The sequence below is a fragment of the Salvia hispanica genome, chromosome 3 (genome assembly GCF_029641045.1).
Source record: "Salvia hispanica isolate PSC_SH4W2 chromosome 3, Shi_PSC_v1, whole genome shotgun sequence".
Classification (NCBI taxonomy): Eukaryota; Viridiplantae; Streptophyta; class Magnoliopsida; order Lamiales; family Lamiaceae; genus Salvia; species Salvia hispanica.
The window spans coordinates 39,316,647-39,344,642 of record NC_142694.1 but is presented as its reverse complement, the minus strand read 5'-3'; the positions used below and the strand labels follow the sequence as shown (position 1 = coordinate 39,344,642).

General features: G+C 36.2%; 2 protein-coding genes across 9 annotated transcripts; one reads left to right on the top strand and one right to left on the bottom strand.

Moving 5' to 3' along the window:
* The first annotated feature begins 1 nt into the window (after nt 1).
* LOC125213632 (kinesin-like protein KIN-5D) lies at nt 2–27,628 on the top strand. 8 transcript variants are annotated; one of them, XM_089068958.1, is made up of 47 exons: nt 6–348; nt 423–555; nt 1,118–1,273; nt 1,362–1,838; nt 2,000–2,097; nt 2,166–2,322; nt 2,412–2,481; nt 2,560–2,636; nt 2,734–2,847; nt 2,931–3,047; nt 3,135–3,296; nt 3,475–3,633; nt 3,714–4,190; nt 4,560–4,657; nt 5,257–5,339; nt 5,674–5,762; nt 5,856–5,968; nt 6,105–6,376; nt 6,642–6,743; nt 7,298–7,436; nt 7,758–7,823; nt 7,905–8,022; nt 8,103–8,253; nt 8,423–8,609; nt 8,712–8,900; nt 9,087–9,169; nt 9,555–9,702; nt 9,838–9,919; nt 9,988–10,144; nt 10,234–10,303; nt 10,435–10,590; nt 10,678–11,154; nt 11,309–11,409; nt 11,503–11,630; nt 11,720–11,783; nt 11,866–11,992; nt 12,123–12,219; nt 12,299–12,352; nt 12,662–12,740; nt 12,893–12,939; nt 13,657–13,906; nt 14,001–14,175; nt 15,153–15,453; nt 15,547–15,740; nt 16,756–17,031; nt 17,124–17,322; nt 27,497–27,628. In XM_089068958.1, the coding sequence occupies exons 1-17, from the start codon at nt 89–91 to the stop codon at nt 5,961–5,963; spliced, it is 2,835 nt and encodes a 944-aa protein (XP_088925084.1). In that variant the 5' UTR covers nt 6–88; the 3' UTR covers nt 5,964–5,968; nt 6,105–6,376; nt 6,642–6,743; nt 7,298–7,436; nt 7,758–7,823; nt 7,905–8,022; nt 8,103–8,253; nt 8,423–8,609; nt 8,712–8,900; nt 9,087–9,169; nt 9,555–9,702; nt 9,838–9,919; nt 9,988–10,144; nt 10,234–10,303; nt 10,435–10,590; nt 10,678–11,154; nt 11,309–11,409; nt 11,503–11,630; nt 11,720–11,783; nt 11,866–11,992; nt 12,123–12,219; nt 12,299–12,352; nt 12,662–12,740; nt 12,893–12,939; nt 13,657–13,906; nt 14,001–14,175; nt 15,153–15,453; nt 15,547–15,740; nt 16,756–17,031; nt 17,124–17,322; nt 27,497–27,628. The 8 variants fall into 8 exon arrangements, with proteins under 8 accessions (XP_047970236.1, XP_088925084.1, XP_088925087.1 ...); XM_089068961.1 differs by lacking the exon at nt 27,497–27,628 and having other exon boundaries at nt 8,181–8,253; nt 17,124–25,148; XM_089068957.1 differs by lacking the exon at nt 27,497–27,628 and having other exon boundaries at nt 11,515–11,630; nt 17,124–25,148.
* Nucleotides 25,958–27,835, bottom strand: LOC148930745 (protein ACCELERATED CELL DEATH 6-like). Its single transcript, XM_089068963.1, has 2 exons — nt 27,347–27,835; nt 25,958–27,214 (listed from the first exon to the last, which is right to left on the bottom strand). The coding sequence occupies exons 1-2, from the start codon at nt 27,833–27,835 to the stop codon at nt 26,612–26,614; spliced, it is 1,092 nt and encodes a 363-aa protein (XP_088925089.1). The 3' UTR covers nt 25,958–26,611.
* Between the last annotated feature and the right edge of the window lie 161 nt (nt 27,836–27,996).

The window sequence follows — 27,996 nt, the reverse complement described above, 5'->3', positions numbered from 1 at the left end:
CATAATAATAAAAAGGTAGGCCCGTATATTATTAAGCGTTTAAACTTTAAAGGGTTTTCACTATGACCTAATTCAAAATTCAAATTAGATGAAAACCCTTATTCTGTTGTATGAAAACCCTGATTTTCAGCGACTACGAAGCGAGAGGCCGAGAAAGAGTAGGTTACTTGAGTTAGAGATTTTCAGTGACTACGAAGCTTCACGGAGAAGAGGCAGCGGCGGAATGGTGTGTATATCACCGTTACAAACAACTCGGGCGGTGAGAAATCCGCGATTGGGGGAGGGGAATTGCAGTGGAAAGCACGATAAAGATAGATGCGTCAATGTACGGGTCATTGTGCGGTGCAGGTTAGAAATTAATTTAGTTCATTAATAGTTTAGTTGTAACGTTGTTTCTTTTGTAATTTGTGTTTTATTGATAGGCCTTTGAGTGAGGATGATGAGGCTAGATTCCATACACCTATGGTGATTTCTTGCAATGACAGCAGAAGTGAAGTTTGTTTGGTTCAGAGTATTGCAAATAAGCAAATTCAAAGGACTTTCCTATTTGACAAGGTATGGCCCTACATTTGCTTTGTTTTCTTTTTCTTTTATTTGCAAATATGCAAATTGAATGGACTTTCCTATTTGACAAGGTATGACTCTATGTTTGCTTTGTTTTCTTTTTTTTATTGAAAACCTAATTTGCTCAATTTACTACAAGAAAGACTAGAGAGAATTGAAGACATAAGAAAGACTAGAGAGAATTGAAGACATAAGAAAGACTAGAGAGAGTTGAAGACATATATATGAGAAATGCAACACACAGTGATTCTTGAGAAGGGAAACAGAAGAAGACCATTGGTGCCGGCTGGATTAGTTAGTCAGTTGATAGCTAGTTTACATCACGTGTATAGTGTAGGTAGTATATATAAGTCTCAGCTCATACTTTGTATTCATTCGATCCATTTTGTGTTAATAAATAAAATCTCTCTTTCTATTTGTTTCTGTAGTTTAGTATGGAGTATATATGTGTTGATGTTCAGTAGTTTCCAAATTTTCCATAGCTGCAGTTAAAATTTGCTCTAGTTTCCCTAGTTGTCTGTGATGAATACTATGATACTTGTATTAAAATTAGGTCTTTGGTTCATCATCCCAACAAAAGGATTTATACGATCAAGCAGTACGCCCCATAGTATTTGAAGTTCTGGAAGGCTACACTTCCACCATCTTTGCCTACGGGCAAACTGGAACTGGGAAAACCTACACTATGGAGGGTGGCTCAAGAAAAAAGGTTTGATATGGAGTCTTTAAACTTTAGTGTCCCTCTATGCTGCAATCTTTAACAAAATGGTTTGTTGATTAGACTCTTCTCATTGCAGAATGGTAATATCCCAAGTGATGCAGGGGTTATTCCAAGAGCCATTAGACAAATATTTGACATCTTAGAAGCTAAAAATGCTGAGTACAGCTTAAAGGTCACATTCTTAGAACTTTACAACGAGGAAATAACAGATCTTTTGGCGCCAGAAGAATGTTCGAAATTCATACAAGACAAGTCAAAGAAACCAATAGCCCTCTTGAAGGATGGAAAAGGGGGAATTTTTGTTAGGGGATTGGAAGAGGAGACTGTGACAACAGCTGATGAAATATATAAGATCTTGGAGAAAGGTTCTGCCAAGAGGAGAACATCACATACCATTCTCAACAAACAGAGCAGCCGTTCTCACTCTGTATTTTCTATCACTCTTCATATCAAGGAGTGTACTCCAGAAGGAGAGGAGATGATCAAATGTGGGAAGCTAAACATAGTTGACCTGGCTGGCTCAGAAAATATTTCACGTTCCGGTGCAAGGGAGGTTAGAAATCTGTGCTAAGGCTTTTTCTCTCTTGGCTTTTTCTGAATGAACTAACCAACCAACTTGATACAAAATTTAAGTTGGAAGCATAATGCAATTATTTTTCATTACAATATGATCAAAATGTTTTTGAATATAGTATATTTTATTTTCTTTACCAGGGAAGAGCAAGAGAAGCAGGTGAGATAAACAAAAGCTTGCTGACACTTGGTCGAGTCATAAATGCCTTGGTTGAACGTTCTGCTCATATACCCTACAGGTAGATAATTGTGTAAATATCATACTTAACATAAGATTCATCATCTAAAATGTCTCATGAAATATCAGAGATAGCAAGTTAACGAGGTTGCTGAAAGATGATTTGGGAGGTGAAACAAAGACCTGTATAATTGCTATGATATCACCTTCCACCCACTGTTTAGAAGAGACACTCAGTTCATTAGATTATGCTCATCTTGCCAAAAACATAAAGAAAAAACCAGAGGTTAGTAGTAGTCTTTACATAATAAACTATGTGCACTTAAGTGATTCCAAAGTCATCATCTAAACGAAATTAATTGTTAATAATTACAGGTCAATCAGAAGATGGTTAAGTCCGTCCTGATCAAGGATTTCTACTTTGAAATTGATCGACTAAAACAAGGTCGTTCGTTGCCCTCCAGCTATCTACTTTATTGAGTTCTATGACATTTTTCCTAACAAATATTTTTGTGTTGTTTAGAGGTGCATGTTACAAGAGAAAATAATGAAATCTATGTACCAAAAGATCGTTTTCTCCAGGATGAGGCTGAGAAAAAGGTTTAGTGTGGAGTATTATTAAACTTAGTAAATTTTTCTTGGAAGTTATAAGAGAAATATACCCTGAATTTTGCATACATTATGCCAAACATTTCAGGTGATGTTAGAGAATATCAAACATATGGAAATCGATAGAGGGAACAAGCACTTGGCCTCCGAGAGGAACTGGAAACTGCTGAATCAGATGTCTCTAATCTGTTCGCCGAAATTGGTCAGAATACTTACATCAAAACTCCCAAGTATATTGTCTCAGATCAAATATTGTTTATTTATAATGTCGTTTATGTTCCATAGAGGGCTCAACAGTTTGATATCTTACATAAGGCGGTAGCATCTGCCACCACGCAGCAAGAACATCACCTTAAAGCAATGGAAGAAGATATGCATCTGTTTGTATCTTCAAAGATAGAGGTATGGTGCATACATGCACAAGGACTTGTGGTTTATGAAATGGTTAGATACTGAATTTATTAACTCTCTCAACTTTTGTACTAATAGGCTGCTGAACAACTTCAAGATCATCTAGTGATATTGAAAACCAAGTATGGCTCGGGAATCAAGAGTTTAGGAGATTTAGCTGGAGAACTTGATGGTAACTCTCAATCGGTAATTGGTGACATGAATACCGAAGTTTCCAAGCATTCTTCAGATCTTGAAAAGGTTTGTGTTAATCAATTACCATGGTTTATTTAAAACTTGGTTTTCTGATTTTCATGTAGGAAGGACTAGAGATAGTTTTATACAGGAATATGTGAAGGTTTTCCATAGCTGCAGCTAAAATTCGCTCTAGCTTCCCTAGTTGTTGGTGTTGATACTATGATATTTGTATTATATTTAGGTCTTTGGTCCATCATCCCAGCAAAAGGATTTGTACGTTCAAACAGTGTGTCATGGATTTGTATTTGATGTTCTGGATGCCTACACTTCTACCATCTTTGCCTACGGGCAAACTAGACCTGGGGAGACCTACACTACTGAGGCTGGGTCTAGAAAAAAGGTTTGATATTGAGTCTTTGAACTTTAGTACGCTCCCATCTTTAGCAAAATGGTTTGTTGATTAAACTCTTCTCATTGCAGAATGGTGATATCCCAAGCAATGTTGGGGTTATTCCAAGAGCCATTAGACTAATTTTTGACATCTCAGAAGCTCAAAATGCTAAGTACAGCCTGAAGGTCACATTCTTAGAACTTTACAATGTGGAAATAACAGATGTTTTGGTGCCGGAAGAATTTTCGAAATTCATAGAAGACAAATCAAAGAAACCAATAGCTCTCTTGGGGGATGGGAAAGGGGGAATTTTTCTTAGGGGATTGGAAGATGAGATTGTGACAACAGCTGATGAAATATATAAGATCTTAGGGAAAGGTTCTGCCAAGAGGAGAACAACAGAGACCCTTCTGAACAAACAGAGCAGCCCTTCTCACTCTGTATTTTCTATCACTATTCATATCAAGGAGTGTACTCCAGAAGCAGAGGAGATTATCAAATGTGGGATGCTAAACTTAGTCAACTTGGTTGGCTCAGAAAGTATTTCACATTCCAGTGCAAGAGTGGTTAGAAATCTGTGCTAAGTCTTTTCTCTTGGCCTTTTCTGAATGCACTCACCAACCAACTTGATACTCCCTCCGTCCCAAGATAAGTGACCACAAACTTTTCGACACAAGATTTAAGGAAATGGGGTTATGTTAGTAAAGTGAAATGTGAATAAAGTAAGAGAGTTAATAAAGTAGAGAGAAAAAGTAAGAGAGAGGGTACCAAAAAAGGAAATGAGTCACTTATCTTGGGACGTCCCAAAAAGGAATATGAGTCATTTATCTTTGGACGGAGGGAGTACTAATTTAAGTTGGAAGCATAATGCAATCAATTTTCATTACAATATGATAAAAATGTTTTGAATATAGTATATTTTCTTTTCTTACTAGGGAAGAGCACGGGAAGCTGGTGTGATAAACAAAAGCTTGCTGACAATTGGTCGAGTCATAAATTCCTTTGTTGAACATTCTGCTCAAATACCCTACAGGTAGATAATTGTGTGAATATCATACTTAACATAAGATTCGTCATCTAAAATGTCTCTTGAAATATCAGAGATAGCAAGTTAACGAGGTTGCTGAAAGATTATTTGGGAGGGGAAACAAAGACCTGTATAATCGTAATACTCATCTTCTCTCATATTAGCAAGGCCAGTTACGAGAATGTCTCCAAGAAGTGGATACATAGTTTTTTATTTTAATTTTGTAGTGTTCTTATTCTATTGATGTTGTGAGTCTTCCTTTTGTAAGAATGTTATGTTGCATAGTTTGTTGATCACTCCGACGACAGTGTTTGAGAGCATTTGCATAGTCTTACATAGTCGATTTGATAGCTATTGTTTTAACTGTGGGAGATCCATGCAGGTGATCCAGTCTTAGTTCTTACTTAGATTTTATACAACACTATGTTCTTTTGGTCAAGTGTCTCAATTTTTTATACTTATTATGCTACTGGTGTATGCTGATCTTCTCTGCTATACTTGTTATTAGACATACGCAGTTCAAAGTCTCTATTTAAAATGGAATTTGTATAACATGAATTATTTTATGATTGAGATCATTATATCTTGCATTTTCCATTCGTCAGGCCTGAGCAGGTCGAGGAGCCCGATCCAGAAGCTATTCCTAAGGCTGTGGGTTCTTTACCCACTGAAGAGAGTGTAGTTGATGGTATGTGTACTCTGAACTCTTTTTGGCATTTGAACAATGTTTCTGGCCAATGTTGTCAACTCCCCACATAGCCTAGGATCGGGCCAATTCAATGTTGTCAATTACTTTTGCAGATTCAGTCCACTCCCTAGCCTAGCCCAATCCTCGATTAGGTTCTATGTTTTGCATGAACCGCAATTTTATGTGCAACACTGATTCTGGCCCAACCATCTTAAGCTTTAAAAATTGAAGCTGGCTTTGTAAATGATACTGCTATTATACCTTCTTGTTGTTTTACCTTAGAGGCTTATATTTATGGTCGTATTTTATGAGTCTAAGATATCTTCCCTGTCAGCACCTCAGGAGATAGATGAGTATGATGACCTTGTCGGTCCAATTGATATATTGAAGCCTTTGGAGAAGTCTGGATTTTGGGAAGAGGTGGTAAGTGTCCTATCTTTGTCATTTGCCTATTACAACTATTAAAAAATAATTTAATGTGGCCTTTTATTCATACTTTTTGTATTATATTTTCAGAAAGCTTCAAAATGGTGTGAGAGGAAAGAGGCTGTGCTGAACAGACCGAACTTGCATCCACGAAAAAGATTGCTCCCGGTGATTTTTAAGAACTTTGTCGAACATTAAAGAAGGTATGCTAAAGTTTCCTTGACCACAAGTCTACAACTTAGTCTAGGTTTTTCTTGATTTCATCTAGAACATATTCTTGGTGTTAATATCGTGACCAAGTAATTGGTGTTACCTGCACCACATTTTTGAATTTTGCAGGTTATCACAGATGTACACATTAGTGTAGAAAAAAAAAGGAAAACAAAGAAAAAAAAGAAAAAAAAAGGAAAAAAAGAAAAAAAAGGAAAAAAAATTAAAGGAAAAGAAAAAGAAAAAGAAGAATGAAAAAAAGGGCAACCAAAAAGAAAAAAAACATTATGGTTGCAGTTGAAGCTATATAGGCACTGGGCAACCTTGCTATGGATCCTAGCACCCATTTCCGGAGAACCCATTTTTCGGCCCGTTGTCGCTTCTTATTGCCTCTACTACTGGTTAGTCCAGTTCTTTGTTATATTATTTTTTAAATTACAATGCCCCATAAAAGTGATAATAGATGTGTTTTAAATTGTACAAATGTCATATTTAGATTTTGCGATTATTTCCTATTCTAATTGGAATTGGAATAGAGCCGACAGCCGACAGCCCTTAGAGTTAATAAGATAAAATCTCAGTCCAGTCACTCCCTGAGTTTGTAAATGCATATGTGAGTTTTGATCATTGCTTAACATGAGCTTGATATTTGGTGACGATGTGTAGGAGAAATTGTAGGAGAAGAAACCTACTTCAACGGAGGCCGTTACCAAACTCTTCAGGCAATGCACAAGTCCGGATGCTTGAGTCTAACTGACACTGTTGAAGGCATGATCTTCCTTTATTTCAGTTCTGAATTGTTGTTTAACCTCTGCAATAATATCATTTCCTTGTGCTTAGAAGTAGTATCTTGTTTGCTTTCTAGCCTTTTCTCCTAAACTATCCGATTTTTAACTTTTTATTGTCTTCTATCATTTTGCAGTGTGTTCTAGGTTGACTTTTATTATTTTGGACATTTTAAGTGATTGCAGTTTCACAAATTTTCATGTATTTGCCTCAATCATTGACATCAAGATGCACAAGCCTCCTTGTGCTGCATTGTTGATCACATGCTATCTAAATGAAGTGTTCTCGGGCACTGGAATTACCAGTCATAAGTTGCATAATATATGAATGCGTTTTCCTATAGTTTCCGCTACCTACTTGGAAGTATGTTTTGAAATTACCACAAAATCACCTAATTCGGCTTACCTATTGTTTGAACCAATTGATTATATGCATGTTTGCTCGAGGAACAAAAGAAGATGTAGTGTTTATAATGTTTCGTTATGAGAGAGTTCTTTCTGCAGGTTTAATCCTACTGATTATTAGTTTTCTTGCAGATATGAAGGTGGCAGTGAAAAACATAGTTCGTCTTGTAAGATCGTTGGCGTTGAGCTGTGTTACATTTTGTATTGATGAAACAGTAACCAAGCGACCATACTTGAGGTTCACAAGGAATATGTTCCCACATGCATGGAGGTTAGTTAGTAGCGTAATGTGTTCTCTCAATCATGCATGATTATTTTTGATTTTTTAATCAATTACTTCTTTCACACCTGATATTGATATTTCTATCAATAATATGTCTCTGAATCATCATATTGTTCTAATTGAGTAGCTCCGTTGTAAATAACTTTATATCTCACTTCTAGATTTTTCTTAGCTTTATGTACATTGTTGCAAAAAGCATGAACTAATTTTTATGTTAAGCCACTATTCAAATTGTTTAATTTATCGTTGTACTATGATGGGTCCTTAGCAACTTTGTGTTCTCTAAATTGATCTTGTATGGATTATCAGTCCTTTAATGATGGAACACCTGTTGTGAGGAATGCAGTTTTCTCAGCTTTGGCGGTTATTTCCAAGGTAATTATTTCAATACTTTCCATCTACATCTCATTATTTTTAAATTTCCAAGTTAGCTGTTTTGACATCTATGTTATGTAGATGGTTGGTATGACACCTTTTGGAGAAGTCTCCAGAAAAATCTGGATGATGTCAGACAAAAGAAGTGTCTGAAATGATTGGGGGTTGACAGGGGATCCTTCTGCTCTTCCAAACTCAGGTTTTTGGCTTCTGATTTTGTTATATACTTAATATCTGATACTTTTTTATAGGAATATGTTTTAACCTTTGTCATTATAGGCTTAGATCAGGAGTACTTTGGATGTGTATAAGAGAAAAGTTGACCTGGCTGTGAAATCTAATGCCCACCTTCTTCAGACACTGGCAGATGCTAGAGTTGAACTCACCAATCTCTTATCAGCTTTTGGAGAAAAAGACTTATGTCAGAATTGTAAGTGATGGACCTCATGGTGTTCGATAATGTCATTTTCTTATAGCTCTAGATTTTATAGTAATGCGGTAATCATCTCAAGCGAGTGGCACATGTGTAAAATTATTCTTGCTGAAGAGTATCTCAATTAGTAAAATTTACAATGTTTGGTTTGTGTACTTTTTTGCAGCCTGACAAGACGTCAGGAACGAAGAAGGAACAGCTATTCTGATGTTCAATCTCAAATACAGAAGATATCTGTGGAGATTGCTGGAACTAGTGTCCAGGTTGAGAATATCTCAGTTGATGAGTCCAATCTATCCATGAAAAAATTAGATGAGTTTAATGCTCAGCCTCAAGATCTTCAAAAGAAAAAGGTGACTTCTTTTTTACATGCCGAGTTTGTTAAATGCTATCGGACTGTCTCTCTAAAGTCTAAACAGTGAATTGTTCTTGGCTTGTCTTTCTTGGTTTTCTAGAGTGACGGGCTGAACAAGGTTACTGACTTGTGAGCACAGTTCACGATGTTTGTGCTGTCCTTGGCATGGACTTCTTTACTACTGTCACCGAAGTGCATCTCAGTAAGAAAGCATCTGCAATGACACCCTAGCTGGGCTGGCGAGACTGTTTTAGCACTAAATGAAATAAAGAAGCAAAGATTGCAAGAGGTTTTTACTTTTGGATAATTTTTGATTTATACTTTGGATGATTTCTTATAATGGTGTACGCTGATCTTCCCTGCTGTACTTGTTATTTAACATATGCAGCTCTCAGTCTCTATTTAAAATGCAACTTGTATGAAATGAATTTTCTTATAATCGAGATCATTATATCTTGCATTTTCTGCTTACCAGGTCTGAGCAGTACAAGGAGCTCGAGCCAGGAGCTGTTCCAAAGGCTGTGGGTTCTGTACCCACTGAGGGGAGTGTAGCTGATGGTATGTGTACTCTGAGCTCATTGTTTGGCATTTGAAAAATGTTTCTTGCCGGTGTTGTCAACTCCCCACATAGCCTAAGATTGAGGCAATTCAATGCTGTCTCTTACTTTTGCAAAATCTGTCCACCCCTTGGCCTAGCTCAATCCTCGATTAGGTTCTAGGTTTTGCATGAACCGCAATTTTATGTGCAACATTGATTCTGGCCCAACCATTGGCATCTGTGTGGCTTATGTAATTTTTTTGCATGTGATGATATACTACATTCTTTGTAGATGTTAGTAAGAGGCTCTTAAGTGCTGACTTCAAAAAGCAAGTTGATGGAATTGAGTCTCTAGTGCTTTGTTGTCTTTGTGTGCTATACCTTTCCATGTGTTCCTCTTGCCAGATAAGTAGTCCGTTAAAATCCTTGCAACTTGTCGCAATCTTAACTGCTGAACGAGATGGTGACACCCTCAAAGCTGCATCAAATACTTTGGCTGAACTTAGTCAACTTGGTTGGCTCAGAAAATATTTCACGTTCCAGTGCAAGAGAGGTTAGAAATCTGTGATAAGTCTTTTCTCTTGGCCTTTTCTAAATGAACTCACGAGAAGCATAATGCAATCATTTTTCAGTACAATATGATAAAAATGTTTTGAATATAGTATATTTTATTTTCATGCATGAGAAGCCGGTGAGATAAACAAAAGCTTGCTGACACTTTGTCGAGTCATAAATGCCTCGGTTAAACATTCTGCTCATATACCCTACAGGTAGATAATTGTGTGAATATCATACTTAACATCAGATTCGTCATCTAAAATGTCTCGTGAAATATCAGAGATAGCAAGTTAATGAGGTTGCTGAAAGATTATTTGGGAGGGGAAACAAAGACCTGTATAATTGCTACGATATCACCTTCCACCCACGGTTTAGAAGAGACACTCAGTTCATTAGATTATGCTCATCGTGCCAAAAACATAAAGGAAAAACCAGAGGTTAGTAGTAGACTTTACATAATAAACTATGTGCACTTAAGTGATTCCAAAGTCATCATCTAAACGAACTTACTTGTTAATAATTACAGGTCAATCAGAAGATGGTTAAGTCCCTCCTGATCAAGGATTTCTACTTTGAAATTGGTCGACTAAAACAAGGTCGTTAGTTGTCCTGCAACTATCTACTTTATTGAGTGCTATGACTTTTTTCCTAACAAATATTTTTGTGTTGTTTAGAGGTACATATTATAAGAGAAAAGAATGAAATATTATATTTGTATTATATTTAGGTCTTTGGTCCATCATCCCAGCAAAAGGATTTGTACGATCAAGCAGTGTGTCCCATTGTATTTGATGTTCTGGATGCCTATACTTCTACCATCTTTGCCTACGGGCAAACTAGACCTGGGCAGGCCTATACTACGGAGGATGGGTCAAGAAAAAAGGTTTGATATTGAGTCTTTGAACTTTAGTACCCCCTATGCTTCCATCTTTAGTAAAATGGTATGCTGATTAAACTCTTCTCATTGCAGAATGGTGATATCCCAAGTGATGTTGGGGTTATTCCAAGAGCCATTAGACTAATTTTTGACATCTCAGAAGCTCAAAATGCTAAGCACAGCCTGAAGGTCACATTCTTAGAACTTTACAATGTGGAAATAACAGATGTTTTGGTGCCGGGTGAATGTTCGAAATTCATAAAAGACAAATCAAAGAATCCAGTAGCTCTCTTGGAGGATGGCAAAGGCGGAACTTTTGTTAGGGGATTTGAAGACGAGATTGTGTCAACAGCTGATGAAATATATAAGATCTTAGAGAAAGGTTTTACCAAGACGAGAACAGCAGAGACCCTTCTGAACAAACAGAGCAGCCGTTCTCACTCTGTATTATGTATCGCTATTCATATCAATGAGTGTGATCCAGAAGGAGAGGAGATGATCAAATGTGGGAAGCTAAAGTTAGTCGACCTGGCTGGATCAGAGAATATTTCACGTTCCGGTGCTAGAGAGGTTAGAAATCTGTGCTTAGACTTTTCTCTTGGCCTTTTCTGAATGGACTCACCAACCAACTTGATTCAAAATTTAAGTTGGAAGCCCAATTCAATTATTTTTCATTACAATACGATAAAAATGTTTTGAATATAGTATATTTCATTTTCTTTAGCATGGAAGAGCAAGGGAAGCCGGTGAGATAAACAAAAGTTTGCTGACTCTTGGTCGAGTCATTAATTCCTTAGTTTAATATTCTGATCATATACCCTACAGGTAGATAATTGTGTGAATATCATACTTTACATAAGTTTGTCATCTATGTATCATGAAATATCAGAGATAGCAAGTTAACGAGGTTGCTGAAAGATTCTTTGGCAGGGGAAACAAAGACATGTATAATTGCTACGATATCACCTTCCTCCCTCTGTTTAGAAGGGACACTCAGTACATTAGATTATGTTCATCTTGCCAAACACATTAAGAAAAAACCAGAGGTTAGTAGTAGTCTGTACATATTTAACTATGTGCACTTAAGTGATTCCAAAGTCATCATCTAAACAAACTTAATTGTTAATAATTACAGGTCAATCAGAAGATGGTTAAGTCCTTTCTGATCAAGGATTTCTACTTTCAAATTGATCGACTTGGTCGTTAGTTGCCCTCCAGCTATCTATTTATGAATTTGAGTTCTGTGACATTTTTCCTAACAAATATTTTTCTGTTGTTTAGATGTGCATATTACAAGAGTGAAGAATGAAATCTAGAGGTTTCTGATCTCTTTTAAGATTTCTTTATTGATATTGTGGGTTAGCCTTCATACAACTTTTTTAGAACTTTTGTCAGCTTTTGGGTTTGGGTAAGTGGTAACATACCATCAATGTTGACTTGTTTTGGCATCTGTGTGGCTTATGTAATTTTTTTGTATGTTATGATATGTTGCATTCTTTATAGATGCTAGTAAGTGACTTTGTTTATTTCTCAAACAGAATGATGTCATGCAATACTTTCGAGAGGATCTGCATCAGAGGCTCTTAAGTGCTTACTTTCAAAAAGCAAGTTGATGGCATTGAGATGTTTCAAAAGGTTCTTCCAACATAAATTCTAGGTTTGATTGTGTAACTTAAAATTTTCTTTTAACCTTTTGTTTGTTTATGATATACAGGCTCTTCCATCCATGGGAAGAGAGGTGATTGAAGTCTTAGATATAGTATTAAAGGTAAATTGGAATTTAGTAATTTGTCTGTTTTTTTTTGTCAGCATGCTCGAGTGCTTGTCTGTCTGAATTTATCATATGATACTTTTGAAAAAGAAATGAGTGGTAGCATATTTGATGAGTGTTCTCAAGACACTTGTTACTAGAACATTTGTTTATTCAGTTTGTTTGTGGAATAGCTAAAATTACAAATTGTTAATGATTCTCTGATGATGTTATAGTCAGTGAATATATATGTATTGAGAATTCTTATCTATCATATTTAGACTATCTCGGATCTTTTGACTCTTGATCTTCTGTAACTTCGATAAGCTTTGGATCTGTTGAGAAATGAGGGCTACACTATGACAAAAGCAGATGCAACAACTTTCTTCCTTACTTGGTTGAGAAGGTAATTGATGTGTTAATTGTCTATGTCATATGCTTTTCTTTGTTGTTAAGAGTTTTCTGTCTGTACGTCTATTGCAAATGATTCTAGTTGTTTTGAATTGGATTGGAATGTAATATCTCAACCAGTATCCAATGTCTTATCATCTTTCACAGACTGGAATGAAGCATTGGGAATCATAGAATATGGTTCTCCTGAACAGGTATATAATTAAATACCTATGCGTGATGTGTCAAAAATGTACTAGTTATTAAGACTGATTGGGGATAGGGTAAATATGAGGAACATTTTTCAATGGAATGCTTTTTCAAAAGATTAAGTATGTCCTTGAAATATCTGCTCAGATTTGTTCATCGATGCTTTTGAAAAAAGTTGTCCAAATAACCAAATAGTGTGATAATTTTTTTGAAAAAAGTGGTCCGAAGAACCAAATAGTGTGATAAATTTTAATATTAGATATGATGAATCAATAGTCTTTGAATCACATTTAATCTATTGGGGACATCTTAACTAGCTAACTATGTAAAAAAAATTGGATTTTAGTCTGAAAAGTTTGTACAATACAGAGGAATCGTATATACTGCCCTTTTTTAAAATCTAACAAGACTGCATTACTGAGTGGTTAATGCTGTTTAGTAATGTCTAAAAATGTTTAAAGAGTTGCTTCTGTTAAGACCTTTGCATAACCTTCATAATTTATATATTCACATGATCTCATACAATGATTTATTTTTCAAAATTGTATTAACACTTTTCTTATTGCTTGAATTAGAACTTTGTTTATCTATTTTTCTATTTTTTCTTCATAATGTTGTCTACTGACAATATCTATGATTCTATTTTGTTTATCCAATGTCATTTCTACATTTATTTGGGCAATTATAGCTTTTTTGAGAAACTCACTTTTTTTTTCCAACAGGCTGTTGAGGGATGAAAATTGTGTGCCATGAATTGGCACAAGCAATTGTTGACTCCGAGAGTAGCACAATGGATGACATAGTGAAAGAGGCTGATAAACTAGTTTCATGCCAGGCTAATAAGACAATTATTATGCTATTTTTGACATACCACTTCGGCATTGTTTCTACGAGATCCTCACAATTGTTATCATTTCTAGCAGGTTGCGAAGACTTTTGACTTCAGCCTCACTTGTGCCTCTTCATGATCTTGTAAATTTTCTTTGATGAGTCATGTCATGATATTGATTATTTTGGTGTTAATTGTGGTCTGACGTTGTTATTACTTTTGTTGCAAACTTTTCAGAATACGAGGCTTGCTTATACTCTTAAAGAGAGTACTCTTGATAGTCTCATCACAGATAAGTTACTATGGATTTTGGGTGATAGGGTTCCTTAGATGGCTTGCTCATATCTTGCATTTTCTATTCGTCAGGTTCGAGTAGGACAAAGAACACAAACCAGCTGTTTATGAGGCTATGGTATGTGTACTCTGAAGTAATGTCATTGTCAGATATTTAAAAAATGTTTTTGGCCAATGTTGTCAAGTCTCAATGTTGGCATTAGTGTATTTTGTTTATTGTGTGTGTAGTGTGTTTATAGTTCGTGCAGTATGTGTAGTGTGTTTATAGTTCGTGCATTGTGTATATTTGTGTATAGTGTGTGTCTATGTGTTTGTGTATGTGTATGTGTGTGTGTGTGTGTGTGTGTGTAAGTCTTTTGCAAATGATTCTCGTTGTTTTGAATTGTATTGAATTTTTTTTTTAAATATGTAATATATCAACCAGTATCCAATGTCTTATTAAATACCTATGCATGATGTGCCAAAATGTAGTTAATGGGGATAGGGTAAAGATGAGGAGTATTTTTCAATGGAATGATTTTTCAAAAGAAATAGGAATGTCTTTGAAATAGCGGCTCAGATTTGTTCATGGATGCTTTTGAAAAGAGTTGTCCAAAGAACCAAATTGTGTGAGAATTTTTTGAAAAAAGTGGTCCAAAGAACCAAATAGTGTGATAATTTTTTAATATTAGATATGGTGAATAAATAGTCTTTGAATCACATTTAATCTATTGGGTACGTCTTAACTAGCTAACTGTGTACATTACAAAGGAAGCATATGCACTGCCCTCTTTTTAAAATCTAACAAGACTGAGTGGTCAATGCTGTTTAGTAATATCTAAAAATGTTTATAGAATTGCTTCTGTTAAGACCTTTGCATAACCTTCATAATTTGTATATTCACATGATCTCACAAAATGAATTGTTTTTCAAAATTGTATTAGCACTTTTCTTATTGCTTGAATCAGAACTTTGTTTATCTATTTTTCTAATTTTTCGTCTAAATGTTGTCTACTGACAATACCTCCGATTCTGTTTTGTTTGTCCAATGTCATTTCTACATTTATTTGGGCAATTATAGCTTTCTTTTGAGAGACTTATTGTTTTTTTTTCCAGGCAGTTAGAGGAATGAAAGTTGTGTGCCATGAATTGGCACAAGCAATTGTTGACCCCGAGGGCAGCACAATGGATGACATAGTAGTAGATGCTGATAGACTAGTTTCATGCCGGGCTAATAAGACAATTATTATGCTATTTTTGACATACCACTTCGGCATTGTTTCCATGAGATCCTCACAATTGTTGTCTTTTCTAGCAGGCTGCAAAGAATTTTGACTCCAGCCTCACTCGTGCTTCTTCATGATCTTGCAAATATGTCCTGAACCCTAAACCATAAACCCTATATACTCTAATGCAAGTAAGTTTTTATTGCTTTTGTTGAGTCATGTCATGATATTGATGATTATTTGGGTGTTAATGAGGTCTGAAGATGTTATTACTTTTGTTGCAGACTTTTTAGGTCAGAACAAGAGGCTTGTTTGTGCACTTAAAGAGAATACTCTTGATAGTCTCATCACAGATAAGCTAAGCTACTATGGCTTTTGGATTATAGGGTTCCTTAGATGGCTTACTTATATCTTGCATTTTCTATTCGTCAGGTTCGAGCAGGACAAAGACCACAAACCAGCTGTTTATGAGGCTATGGTATGTGTACTCTGAAGTCATGTCATTGTCTGATATTTAAAAAATGTTTCTGGCCAATGTTGTCAAGTCTCAATGTTGGCATTTTTAGACATTTTTATAGAGTGTGTATTTTGTTTATCGTGTGTGTATTTTGTTTATAGTTCGTGCAGTATGTGTTGTGTGTTTATAGTTCGTGCATTGTGTATATTTGTGTATAGTGTGTGTGTGTGTATGTGTATGTGTGTGTATGTAAGTCTATTGCAAATGATTCTGGTTGTTTTGACTTGAATTGAATATTTTTTAAATATGTACTATCTTAACCAGTATCCAATGTTTGATTAAATACCTATGCATGATGTGCCAAAATGTAGTTATTAAGTCTGATTGGGGATAGGGTAAAGATGAGGAGTATTTTTCAATGAAATGCTTTTTCAAAAGATTAGGTATGTCCTTGAGATAGCTGCCCAGATTTGTTCCTCGATGCTTTTGAAAAGAGTTGTCCAAAGAACCAAATTGTGATAATTTTTTTGAAAAAAGTGGTCCAAAGAACCAAATAGTGTGATAATTTTTTATTATTAGATATGGTGAATAAATAGTCTTTGAATCACATTTAATCTATTGGTTACACATTAACTAGCTAATTGTGTAAATAACTTTTGGATTTTAGTTTGAAAGTTTGTACATTACAAAGGAAGCATATGCACTGCCCTCTTTTTAAAATCTAACAAGACTGAGTGGTCAATGCTGTTTAGTAATATCTAAAAATGTTTATAGAATTGCTTCTGTTAAGACCTTTGCATAACCTTCATAATTTGTATATTCACATGATCTCACAAAATGAATTGTTTTTCAAAATTGTATTAGCACTTTTCTTATTGCTTGAATCAGAACTTTGTTTATCTATTTTTCTAATTTTTCGTCTTAATGTTGTCTACTGACAATACCTCCGATTCTGTTTTGTTTGTCCAATGTCATTTCTACATTTATTTGGGCAATTATAGCTTTCTTTTGAGAGACTTATTGTTTTTTTTTCCAGACGGTTAGAGGAATGAAAGTTGTGTGCCATGAATTGGCACAAGCAATTGTTGACCCCGAGGGCAGCACAATGGATGACATAGTAGTAGATGCTGATAGACTAGTTTCATGCCGGGCTAATAAGACAATTATTATGCTATTTTTGACATACCACTTCAGCATTGTTTCCATGAGATCCTCACAATTGTTATCATTTCTAGCAGGTTGCGAAGAATTTTGACTTCAGCCTCTTCATGATCTTGTAAATATGTCCTGAACCCTATATACTCCAATGCAAGTAAGTTGTTATTGCTTTTGTTGAGTCATGTTGATATTGATGATTGTTGGGGTGTTAAATCAGGTTTGAAGTTGTTATCACTTTTGTTGCAGACTTTTCGAAACAACTTTTGTTGCTGCCATTTCAGAACAAGAGGCTTGCTTATGCACTTAAAGAGAGTACTCTTGATAGTCTCATCACAGATAAGTTACTGTGGCTTTTTGGATGATAGGGTTCCATATATGACTTGCTAATATCTTGCATTTTCTATTCGTCAGGTTTGAGGAGGCAGAAGCTGTTTATGAGGCTATGGTATGTGTACTCTGAATTCTGTCATTGTGTGATATTTAAAAAATGATATTTAAAATATGTTTCCGGCCAATGTTGTCAAGTCTCAATGTTGGCATTTTTAGACATTTTTATAGTGTGTATTTTGTTTAGGGTTCGTTCGCTTTTCCATATAGCATTTGTCATGTAAAAATACTTGATAAGAATTAGGGGAGTTTTGTATCAGACGTGGCCCACTAACATGTTGCAAAAATGGCGTTCGGTTATGGTCAAATCATTCTGTTTTGGGCCTCCACTATGGTCGGAAATGAAGCACAAGCTCTCACTCATATGATAAATTCCCAATTCTACCCTTCAGTCTCTAAATGACGGGATGAGCAACAAAGGGGTGGGATGAGCGAAAAAAGGGGTGGTTCATTTTGGCGCTTCCGAACGTGTACACCTGTTCATTTGAGGACCGGTTGAACCTCCGGCTGGAACGAGTACACCGGCGGATTCTCGTCGACACGCCGAAACCAAATGGACTATGTACGCACAATAGCATACCAAATAATCAGAAAAAAAAGATGGAGGAGATCATTAATCGAACAATATTGTTCCGAACCTTACTGTTGATTGATGGAATGGAGGTCGCCGGTCGTGAACGTTGTGTGCTGGGCGCCATCTGTCACCGAAATTAGGGCTGGAGTTGCCTCGTTTCAAAATGAGACGATTTGAGGTGATTCTAAATTCACAGGGACAAATTAGTCTTTCTCTTCAACAACTCATCCGATTCTGGCCTCATTAGAATTTTATATCACCAAATTTGGAAGAAAAGTAACAGCTCATTTATGAAGCAAACAGTGCGGGCCAATGGGTTTTGCTTGGGCTTTCAAGTATTCATGCATGGAAACCGAACGGTGGTTATTGGGTAGTTTTGAGGGCTTATATGGCCATTACAGGGAAAGCGAACGGACCCTTATAGTGTGTGTAATATTGTGCGTTTGCGTTGTGCGTTGTGCGTTGTGCGTTGTGCGTCAAGTCTCAATGTTGGCATTTTTAGACATTTTTATAGTGTGTATTTTGTTTATAGTGTGTGTAATATTGTGCGTTTGCGTTGTGCGTTGTGCGTTGTGCGTTGTGTGTTGTTCGTTGTGCGTGTACTTTATGTAAAGTCTTTGTGTACATTGTGTTTATTTTGTGTATAGTGAGTGTATTTAGCTCGTTTGTTTTGATATGTGTTTATTTTGTGATGTTTGTATATGTGGGTGTAATGTTTGTATTTTTTGTATAGTGTGTGTAGAGTATGTGCATAGGTTGTATTTTGTGTTGCGTATAATGTGTTTATGGTGTGAGCTATGTTTGTATTTTTTTTTACATTCATATTTTGTATATAGTGGGGTGTAAAGTAGTGTGTGCAATGTGTGATTTCTGCATAGTGTGTGCAATACGGAATTTGTGTATATTGTGTATATTGCGTATATACTTTTTGTATAGTGAATGTGTTTTGTTTATTTGTTTCGTCTATAGTGTATACAGTTCGTTTGTTTTGTGACTAGTATGTGCAGTGTATGTTTATATTTTGTGTATGTATTATGCGAAGTGAGTGTATGTGCAGTGCTTGTATTTTGTGCATAATGTGTATTTTCTGTACGTGTATATTTTGTTTATAGTGAGTGTCGAGTAGTATGTGAAATTTTGTGCCCAGATTCGGTAATTTGTGTATAGTGTGCGTATTTTGTGTATATCGTGCGTAATGTATGTATTGTATATTATGTGCAATATTGTGTGTGTATAGTATGTATTCCATGTGTAAAGTGTGTGTTTATATTGTGTATTATGTACCATATTTGAAGTGTGTATATTTTGTGTTGAGTGTATATGTGGGTATAATGCTTGTATTCCAGTGCGTGTATTTTGTGCGTAATGTGTTTATAATGTGTGCTATGTGTGTATTTTAAAGTACTATGTATATTTTCATTATAGATTATGCTTTGTATAGTGTGTATATTTTGTTTACAGTATGTGCATCATTATAGGTTATGCTTTGTATAGTGTGTATATTTTGTTTACAGTATGTGCAATGTATGTATTCCGTGAGTATAGTGGGTATTTTTTGTATGCTTTGCGTATTTTGGGTATAGTGTCGGTATTTTGTGTATAGATAGTGCATAATGTATGTGTTGTATATTATGTGCAATAATGTGTGTGTATTGTGTATTGTATATTATGTGCAATAGTGTGTGTAATGCGTGTTTTGTGCATAGTGTGTGTAATGCGTGTTTTATGCATAGTGTGTGTAATACGTAATTTGTGCATATTGTGTATATTGCGTGTATACTTTTTGTAGAGTGAATGTGTTTTGTTTGTTTGTTTCGTGGATAGTGTATATAGTTCGTTTGTTTTGTGATTAGTATGTGCACTGTGTGTTTATATTTTGTGTATGTATTATGTGATGTGAGTGTATGTGTACGGCTTGTATTTTGTGCATAATGTGTGCTATATGTATTTTCCGTACGTGTATATTTTGTTTTTAGTGAGTGTAGAGTAGTATGTGAAATGTGTGTATTTCGTGAGTATAGTGGGTAAATTTTGTATACTTTTTGTATTTTGGGCTTAGTGTCGGTATTTTGTGTAAAGTGTGCGTAGTGTATATATTTCCTAATGTATCTGTTGTATATGATGTGCAATATTGTGGGTGTATAGTGTGTGTTTATATTGTGTACTATGTACCATTTGAAGTGTGTTTGTTTTGTGTTGTGTGTAAATGTGGGTGTAATGCTTGTATTTGTGTACAACGTGTATTTTGTGCATAAAGTGTTTATAATGTGTGCTATGTGTGTATTTTAAACTACTATGTACATTTTCAAATGTTATGCTTTGTATAACGTGCATATTATTTTTACAGTGAGTGTAGGGTAGTATGTGCAATGTGTGATTGTGTTAGTATATTGGGTATTTTTTCTATGATTTGCGTATTTTGGGCATGGTGTCGATATTTTGTATATATAGTGCGTAATGTATGTGTATTGTTTATGTGATGGGAGTGTATGTGTAGTGTTGGTGTTTTATGCATAATTGTTGCACAATGTGCATACTGTGTTCATAGTGTGTGTGCTATATGTGTATTTTCTGTACGTGTATATTTTGTTTATAGTAGTATGTGCAATGTGTATTCAGTGAGTATAGTGGGTATCTTTGGGCATAGTGTGCATATTTTGTGTAAAGTGTGCGTAATGTATGTGTTGTATATTATGTACGTGTAAAGTGTGTGTTTATATTTTGTATTATGTACAATATTTGAAGTGTGTATGTTTTGTGTTGTGTGTATATTCGTGCATGTAGTGCTCATATTGTGTATTTTGTGTGTATTTTGGGTTGTACTGAATGTATTTTAAATTTAGTATATTTTGATTTACAATGTGTGTATAGTGTGCGTATTTTGTGTATAGTGTGTGTAGAGTGGTATTTGTAGGGTGTGTATATGCGGATGCAATGCTTGTATTTTGTGCATAATGTGTTTATGGTGTGGCCTATGTGTGTATTTTTTGTATGTGTACATTATTTTTATACGGTGTGCCATGTGTTTATTTTGTGTATAGTGTATTTAGTCGTTTGTTTTGATGTGTATTTTGTGTTGTTTGTATGTGTGGGTGTAATGCTTGTATTTTTTGTATAGAGGGTGTAGAGTAGGTGTTGTGTATAATGTGTTTATGGTGTGAGTTGTATGTATGTTTTTTACATTTGTATTTTTTGTGTATAGTGGGGTGTAAAGTAGTATGTGCAATGTGTGTTTTCTGCATAGTGTGTGTAATGCGTAAGTTGGGCATATTGTGTATATTTCATGTATATATTTTTTATAGTGAATGTGTTTAGTTTGTTTCTTTTGTGTATAGTGTATATAGTGCGTTTGTTTTGTGATAAGTATGTGCAATGTGTGTTTATATTTTGTGTATGTATTATGTAATGTGAGTGTATGTGCAGTGCTTGTGTTTTGTGCATAATGTGTTTATAGTGTGTGCTATTTGCGTTTTTTTCGTAAGTGTATATTTTGTTTATAATGATTGTAGGGTAGTATGTAAAATGTGTGTATTCCGTGAGTATAGTGGGTAAATTTTGTATACTTTTTGTATTTTGGGCCAAGTGTCGGTATTTTGTATTTTGTGTAAAGTGTGCGTATTTTGTGTATATAGTTCGTAATGTATGTGTTGTATATGATGTGCAATATTGTGTGTGTATTGTGCGTATACTATGTGTAAAGTGTGCGTATTTTGTGTATATAGTTCGTAATGTATGTGTTGTATATGATGTGGCGTATGTGTGTATGTTTTGTATGTGTACATTGTGTTTATACGGTGTGCCATGTGTGTATTTTGTGTATAGTGTATTTAGCCCTTTGGTTTTGATATGCGTGTATTTTGTGTTGTTTGTATTTGTGGGTTTAATGCTTGTATTTTTTGTATAGTGTGTGTAGAGTAGTATGTGCACAGTGTGTATTTTGTGTTGCGTATAATGTGTTTATTGTGTGAGTTGTGTATTTTTTGTACTTGTATATTTTGTGTATAGTGGGGTGTATAGTAGTATTTGCAATGTGTGTTTTGTGCATAGTGTGTGTAATGCGTAATTTGTGCATATTGTGTATATTGCGTGTATACTTTTTGTAGAGTAAATGTGTTTTGTTTGTTTGTTTCGTGGATAGTGTATATAGTTCGTTTGTTTTGTGATTAGTATGTGCACTGTGTGTTTATATTTTGTGTATGTATTATGTGATGTGAGTGTATGTGTACGGCTTGTATTTTGTGCATAATGTGTGCTATATGTATTTTCCGTACGTGTATATTTTGTTTTTAGTGAGTGTAGAGTAGTATGTGAAATGTGTATATTTCGTGAGTATAGTGGGTAAATTTTGTATACTTTTTGTATTTTGGGCTTAGTGTCGGTATTTTGTGTAAAGTGTGCGTAGTGTATATATTTCCTAATGTATCTGTTGTATATAATGTGCAATATTGTGGGTGTATCGTGTGTATACTATGTGTAAAGTGTGTGTTTATATTGTGTACTATGTACCATTTGAAGTGTGTTTGTTTTGTGTTGTGTGTAAATGTGGGTGTAATGCTTGTATTTGGGCATAATGTGCATATTTTGTGTAAAGTGTGCGGAATATATGTGTTGTATATTATGTACGTGTAAAGTGTGTGTTTATATTTTGTATTATGTACAATATTTGAAGTGTGTATGTTTTGTGTTGTTGTATATTCGTGCATGTAGTGCTCATATTGTATATTTTGTGTGTATTTTGGGTATAATGTGTTTGAAGTACTATCTATATTTAGGTTATGTTCTGTATAAAGTGTGTATTTTGGGTTGTACTGAATGTATTTTAAATTTAGTGTATTTTGATTTACAATGTTGTGTATAAAGTGTGTATTTTGGGTTGTACTGTGTGTAGTGACTGTATTTTGATTTACAATGTGTGCATAGTGTGCGTATTTTGTGTATAGTGTATTTAGCCCGTTTGTTTTGATATGTGTATTCGTGTGTGCCCTCTTCGTGGCAACCGCCGTGAGACGTGGTGTTGGCCGCCACACACTAAGCGAAAAACGACGTCTTCTGGCAGTCCGCTGCGGCCCGCCCTTGGCCCTGTTTTTTGGCGCCACTCGTTAATTTTTTTTTAAAGAACTGAAAAATAAAACCGAAGGAAATTAAAGAAAAGTACACAATTGGGTTGCCTCCTAACAAGCGCCTTTGTTTATAGTTGTAGGTTGAACAACTATAGTTGTCACTGTCATTGATGGTGATCTCGCCCCGACCTACGTCATTCAAAGTTTTGGAAGTGGCTAGAACTGCCTGAGATTAGAGGGACATTATTATATACCTTTATATCAAGAACAATAAAGTCGGCAGTAAAAACGAAATCATCTACCTTCACCAAGAAATCGTCAATCATGCCCACTGTTTTGATGGTCCTTAAACTTACATCAGTGTTTTGAGAGGCCTAATGTTGAGTTTCTTGTAGTATTTCAGCAGCATGAGATTAATGTTATCCCCTAGATCACAAAGGGCTTTGTCAACCTTCCCTTCTCCAATCCTACACCCAATGATGAACTACCTCGGGTCTCCTTGCTTCACTGCCCTCTCTCTTTGGATGATCTCGCTGCAATGAAGTGGTAACTTAAGGTCGGCCTATGTTGGTTTCTTCTTGTTCATCACTGCCTCCCTAAGTAACTTCGCATGCTTGGGTATTTCTTGCAACGATTCAACAAGAGGGATGTTAGTATGGATCTTACAAAACATGTTAAGGAAATGCTTGAATTGTTCTTCAAGCTTGAATTTTTTCTTCGGCTGTAAGGGAGTACAATCCCGTTGTGCCGCACAAGCTCTTGTTACGTGGATGATTCTGCCTGGTCAGTAGCGGCCCGCCGCGGAGTCTGCGGCGGTCCGTCGGCAGTCGGGCAGACTGCATTATGTGGCCCAGTGGCGGTCCGCTGCGGATAGAGATAACCAAGGTTTTCGGTTTAGGTTCAGGTTCCAAAATTCTGAAATTGTGTCGGAACCGTCTGTTCTGGGCAGGCGGTTCCACACGACGAAAAACTGCCGGAAAACCGTGAAATCGAGCCAAAATCGCTGGAAACCGGCGGTTCAAAACCGTGAAACACCGTTTGAAAATCAGCAGTTCGAAAATGGAATCGGAACCGCCTGTTTCCGATCCGAAATCGAAACCAAAATAGTGAAATAGGCTCATGGTTCAATTCCGGTTCCACATTTTCTAAAATCGGAACCGGCAGTTCTGAAATGGAGCGTACGGCAGTTCGCTAGGTGTTGGGCAGACTCCAAATTTTTGTTTTGCCCCCCACTTCTTTTTTATATCATCTACTTGTGCTGCTGCCTTTGCCTTTTCCTCGTCAAATTTCTTTTGGACCTGCTCCATTTGAGTATTGATATTTGTGATGGCAGTTGAAATTGTACTTATCCCTTGCTCGAGATTGTTTAATCTCGCCTTAACAACTCCAATCTTGGTGTCATTGATCTTCCTATCTTGTGCGATCATCTCCAATATTTTCATAATAACTTGGTCATACTTCTATTTGGGGGGCTCAACTACTCCTCCTTTGCTAACATTAAATTCTGCAGAGGTTGCAAGAAATTATTATTAGAATACGAAAGGTTAGGATGAAGATGGTTCCCATTATAATTATTGAAATTACTGCCTCCTGGTTAGAGCGATAATTGTTATAAGATTTGTGGGACCTCCTATTTGCATGTAGTTGACATCTTCCACTTTGGGGGTTGGAATATCGGGCTTGGCAACTACAATGATGGAGGTTGGTGGAACCGGATCCTCTTTCCTCTACGTGTCCATTTAGTTCACCCTCACCTTGAGTTCGGCCAACTCCTTTGCTAAGGAGTTCTCTTCGGCCACTTCTATAGAGTTGTGTCTTTCTTTCTACCATCCCCATTGTTGGTGGCGAACTCCTCAATCACCGCCATGGCATCCGTCCTGTCTTCCTCAAAAAGCCTTCATTCGCCCATGAATTCAACATCACCGCTAGACGTTGGTCTAGACTTTCTGACTTGTCTGTGGCGGTCGCCACACTTTCTCCGATGGTCGCCGAACGTGACTTCGTTCCATGCATAGAATTTCCGAGGCGGACCGCTGCAGAATGATGGTCGCCGAGCGCCGGCGGTCGCTGCCTGAAACTCCAGATTTTCAGATTTCGCGTTTTGACTCCCTTTTCCGACTCAAATATGCAAATTTCTCACAAAACACGTTAAAATACAAAAATAGATAAAATATGCAAATAACGGACATGTAACGTGACTTTGACATAAAAAACGATCAAATAATGACATTAAAATAGTGCAAAATCCGAGCGTATCAATGGCACTGCCAGGTGATGCCTGAAGGATGAAGATGGAGGAGCCTATCTCTAACGGTACTTTGATGTTGGATAAAGAGAGAACCCTCTCTCTATACATATGTCACAGTTAACAATATTCTATATACACTACTCTCTCTATTTTTCAATATGTGGTATTTATAGATCTTGTAATTTTTTATATTCTTTTTTGAATGCCTTATATCAATGGGATTATTTCTAAATCAATCCAACAATATATGCTAAAATTATATTTATTCTGTCGACCAATAAGTGTCCAATTTTGTCATTTTCGTCTATTCCACTAATTTTATTTCATTTACATTTTACTATAAAACTAATTGAACTCGCTTTCTCACCTTCCAACTACCTTTTCCCCTCATTTTCTACTACATTTCTTAAAATTTGTGTCACACCTCATTCGAAAATAGTTTTCAAAATTAGAAAATGTATATTTTTGTGGGATGGACTAAAAAAAAGAGTGTATATTCTTGTGGGACGAAGGGAGTAATTAATATAAATTGCAGTCAATTATTTTATGATAAGAGCAATGTGTAAAATATCACTAACTTTGATATTAAATGCATGTTTGACAATCTGCCAAACATTAGGCATGAAGTAAATTTTATAGATTGTTGGCGTTGGTTTATCGTTTGGTGTAATTGCATATCATATTATCAGTGCATATTAGAATTCATTAATTTCACAATTAAATAGTAACGTTTTGCCATTCCTCACGTGCTATACTAAGTACTATTAGCATTTTTTCGGATAATTGTAACGATCATAAGGGCATTTATCATCACATGGAACAGATCAAGCAACTCATCATACGGAGCAGATCAAGTCACACATAAGCCTCCAAACCTAACAAGAGGGGTGGCTTAGTAACACATAGCAAAGCATAACAGATTAGTACTAGCAACTCATCATAGGGAGCAAATTAAGTCACACATAAGCCTCCTAACCTAACAAGAGGGGTGGCTTACTAACACATAGCAAAGCATCACATGGAACAGATCAATAACATTTCTGAATTAGCATCAGCTCAATATCAAAAGCACAAATCAATAGCAGCAACATAAATAGCATCATCTCAATTAGCAACACATGAGCAACAACAATCATAGGGCAAATGCAAAAAGCCTCCAACCCAACAATCATCCACACCAACACCCACAGCCTCTCACCCAACCTAGAACCACAACCTCCAACTCAAGCAAAAAATCACAGCCTCCAACCCATGAAACAACCGCAGCCTCCACACCCAACAAACAAGCATAGACTCCAACCCAACAAACAAGCATAGCCTCCAACCCAGCCTTCAACCCAACAAACAAGCATAGCCTCAAACCCAATGTGGAATAGGTGGTGCCTCAGCCTTAAAAGTACATACCAAACATAAATAACTAGATATGATATAGAGCCACAATGTGGAATAGGTGGTGCCTCAGCCTTCAGTGATTCGGCTTTGTGCTAGTAACTAATACGAGCAAGCAAAATGGGTAGTAAGAAAGATACCGTAGTATCCGACTCCTTGCACCGAGTGGTGCGCACAAAAGAATCAGGAGGAGAAGCAATAGGGCAATGAAAGATGTACTCATGGCAAGCACAGTGATTTGGAGCCATCTGAGTTTGCTAAGAACTATGGTAACTCCAGCTGTGAAAGCCATAGACATCATGATCAGAGCAACACCAAGCAACGGTACCGCAATGTAGAGGGCAGAGAAAACTAAGGTAATATCACCTAACTGGGCCCATATGAGAGTTGTGACAGCAAGGATTGAAGTATACATGGCTATAGTGTCGCAGAAAACAAAAACGTGGAATACCGTGTCTTTCCACATCGCTGCCATGCCCAATTCATTGCTAGTTTCAGAGCTAATGTAGCCACCGGGCATGGTGAAACCAGCTGCAAAAGTTACTGTGGCGACCAGAGTTGCCATAACCAGGAAAGTGTTTACTCTTTCCTTAAAGACATTCAAGTTGACATTCACCTTTCTATCTGAATCTGAATTTTGAGGAACAGATGCAGCATGTAGAGCAGCCAAAGTCAAATGCTGAAACCCACACAGAGATATCAATATATTAGGATTGTATTCTTTGCAAAAAGATGGGGAAATATATGTATTCCTTTGTTTTCCATCAATGAAAACACATTGTGAGATAGTTAACTAACTGTACATACATACCTTTGCAAAAGATAGTTTATGTTTCCTTTTTTCATAAAAAACATCAAGAGCTGTCATTTCCTTGTTGTTAACCGCCTTAGTTTCGACCCTCTGGTCCCAGGTTAAGGCACTGACTATCTTAGCATGATCATTCCTGGTGGCAATATGCAGGGGCGTGTCTCCGGATTTATCCTTCATGTTTACGAGGGAGTCGAGATTTGGATTGTTGAGAACATAATGGAACACATTATATCTTCCACTCCGAGCAGCAATATGTAAAATATTACAACCAGACATGTCAAGCAGCTCCTCAGCTTGGGTGGGATACTGAAGCAAAGCGTGAATGATGTCAACATGGCCTTCAAGTGCTGCCAAATGAATAGGCAGTTCACCTCTTTTGTCTCTTCTAGTTGCATTGCTCTTACATTTTTGTAGCAGGTAATGTGTTGCTTCTAGGTTACCCAAATATGCAGCAAAATGAAGCGGTTTTCTTCCATTACTGTCGCTCATTAGGATTAATTTTGGCCCCGCCTTGATTATGGCTTCTAAAACAACTGATGCATGAAAAAAAAAACACAATGAGTGTTACCATTTTCCAGTGAATAAAGGCCAAAACTGATCTGAACATATGCCAATTATTGCATACCTATTTCCTCCCTCTCAATTGCTTC

Coding starts and splice junctions, on each gene's coding strand:
- LOC125213632 (XM_089068958.1), top strand. CDS start 89: ATGAAAACCCTTATTCTGTTGTATGAAAACCCTGATTTTCAGCGACTA. Junction 1,839..1,999: donor CACGTTCCGGTGCAAGGGAG/GTTAGAAATCTG, acceptor TTTCTTTACCAG/GGAAGAGCAAGAGAAGCAGG. Junction 3,048..3,134: donor TTGTATCTTCAAAGATAGAG/GTATGGTGCATA, acceptor TTGTACTAATAG/GCTGCTGAACAACTTCAAGA.
- LOC148930745 (XM_089068963.1), bottom strand. CDS start 27,835: ATGAGCGACAGTAATGGAAGAAAACCGCTTCATTTTGCTGCATATTTG. Junction 27,215..27,346: donor ATAAACTATCTTTTGCAAAG/GTATGTATGTAC, acceptor TGTGGGTTTCAG/CATTTGACTTTGGCTGCTCT.